Source organism: Diaphorina citri, unplaced genomic scaffold (genome assembly GCF_000475195.1).
Source record: "Diaphorina citri unplaced genomic scaffold, Diaci psyllid genome assembly version 1.1 scaffold9723, whole genome shotgun sequence".
NCBI classification, from domain to species: domain Eukaryota; kingdom Metazoa; phylum Arthropoda; class Insecta; order Hemiptera; family Psyllidae; genus Diaphorina; species Diaphorina citri.
The window spans coordinates 20893-22145 of record NW_007387097.1 but is presented as its reverse complement, the minus strand read 5'-3'; the positions used below and the strand labels follow the sequence as shown (position 1 = coordinate 22145).

The window sequence follows — 1253 nt, the reverse complement described above, 5'->3', positions numbered from 1 at the left end:
CTTGAGGTAGATTCAAGTCGGAAATACGTTCTTCTAGTCTCTGCTTGCCTACTTTCTGTCGGATGACTCGTCTGCATAGGTCCATCAGAGGTAGAGGTTCAGCTGGAATGAGATAGAAAGAACAGATGGGATTAGATAACAAATCAATAGGTAAACGGACGCGACATAGGTACAAGGGATCAAGAAGAGACCGCCTTAACATAAGAATAATAATAGATAACTAATCAAACAGACTTACAAGTTCCAAATAATCAAAGTTCAAAAAAAAAAAAAAAAAAAAATAAAAGTTCTTTCCTTTTGTACGGCATTTCTCAAGGGGTTTAAAGCAGTTTGTACCTTATAGAAACAGTCTATTCCGCTTTCTTAAAATTAAAAAACTATTGGTATTGATTCAACATATAGAAAAACAAGAAGAGGACGCTCATTAGAATTGTACCCATACTTCCGTGGCAATAGAAACAACAACCTGGCCTGTCAAGATCCCATCGCAGGCTCGAGTTCCCTTCTTTCAATATCAGGAGAGACATAGGCGGCACAGCGCCTGTGCACACTCTAATGGTACTTTATGTAGCCTCCTGTACCTAGCATTCATGGACAGCTAAAGCAAGGCGTTGACTAAAGGTAATAACTAACAAAGCCTTCTTGACTAAGTAAAACTAACAACGCTTTCACTAAACAGTAATAAACTAAACAAAGCCTTTGCGACTAAAGTAAAAAAACTAAAAAAAAGAAACAAAAAGCCTTTAGACTAAAAGTAAAACTACAAAGAAACCATTTAGACTAAGATAAAACTAAACAAAAGCTTATGACTAAAGTAAAGATAAAACTAACAAGCACTTTGACTAAAGTAAAAACTACAAAGGTTTTTGACATAAAGTAAAACTAACAAAAGCCATAAGAAAATAGAACTACACAAAGGTTTTAGCTAAAGTAAAAACTAAAAGGGTTATGACTAAAGTATGTGTTTTTCGGGTTAGGCTCATCCACCATCCGATCTCGTCGGCGATTCTCCATACCACTCGAAGATGCTAGAATGACCCTGCTGTCGAGGAGACGGCGCAGAAACACCAACCAAGGCTACCAATGAAGTCTTAGACCTCAACAACGAAGCCAATTTCAGGTAATATAGTATTATTGGCCTCGCCCCCGATATAATTAGTTCTCTTGCTGTAGATGGAGTCTATCGGTTATCCCTTAACTTTAGGCTCACTAATACACTCTCTGTCAGCTGTAACTTTAAATGACGATACGTA

The 1253-nt window shown here is 37.3% G+C and overlaps 1 protein-coding gene across 1 annotated transcript in view; it reads right to left on the bottom strand.

Annotated features, from left to right (window-relative positions):
- Nucleotides 1-3: 3 nt before the first annotated feature.
- Nucleotides 4-1253, bottom strand: part of LOC103522616 (protein gustavus-like) — a gene marked incomplete at both ends in the record, with an annotated part of 19994 nt that continues 18744 nt past the window's right edge. The window contains one exon of the mRNA XM_026832668.1: nt 4-102. Within this exon, the coding sequence (XP_026688469.1) occupies nt 4-102 (99 nt within the window). The remainder of the gene's footprint in view (nt 103-1253) is intronic.